We start from the raw sequence: 332 nt of genomic DNA, 5'->3' as shown, positions 1-332 counted from the left end.
CCCCACTCCCCATCACACCCACAGCCCACCCACGTCCCGCGCCGGCCCGGGGCTGGGGGCGCCAGCGCTCGCCAGCCGAACATCGCGCTTTTACCTTGAAGAGCCGGAACTGCGGCCGCCGTCCCATCCTTGGGCTCGCTCGGTCACCGGCCTGGATACCTGGGTTCCTCAGACATCCCAGCAGGGCGGGCGGATGGGGTGTACGGCCCCGCTCCTCCGTCGCTGCCCTGCCGGGCCCGGCAGGCTCTTGCTCTTCCCTTCTCGGGGAAGTCCGGCCGCCGTTTCCTGACTCAGCCTGGCGGGCAACCGCCTCCCGCCCGCCGGGAACCCGC

The 332-nt window shown here is 72.6% G+C and overlaps 1 protein-coding gene across 3 annotated transcripts in view; it reads right to left on the bottom strand.

Moving 5' to 3' along the window:
• Nucleotides 1-263, bottom strand: part of CRHR1 (corticotropin releasing hormone receptor 1) — a 43,973-nt gene extending 43,710 nt beyond the window's left edge. The window contains exon 1 of one of the 3 annotated variants that reach the window (XM_006910158.2): nucleotides 95-263. In XM_006910158.2, coding sequence (XP_006910220.1) covers nucleotides 95-127 — 33 coding nt within the window. In that variant the 5' untranslated portion in view covers nucleotides 128-263. The remainder of the gene's footprint in view (nucleotides 1-94) is intronic. The other 2 variants (XM_006910160.1, XM_006910159.1) reach the window with 2 other exon arrangements.
• Nucleotides 264-332: the final 69 nt, after the last annotated feature.

This window comes from Pteropus alecto, unplaced genomic scaffold, assembly GCF_000325575.1.
Source record: "Pteropus alecto unplaced genomic scaffold, ASM32557v1 scaffold313, whole genome shotgun sequence".
Taxonomy (NCBI): domain Eukaryota; kingdom Metazoa; phylum Chordata; class Mammalia; order Chiroptera; family Pteropodidae; genus Pteropus; species Pteropus alecto.
Note: the sequence above shows the minus strand (reverse complement) of the source record. Positions and strands in the feature narration are given on the sequence as shown.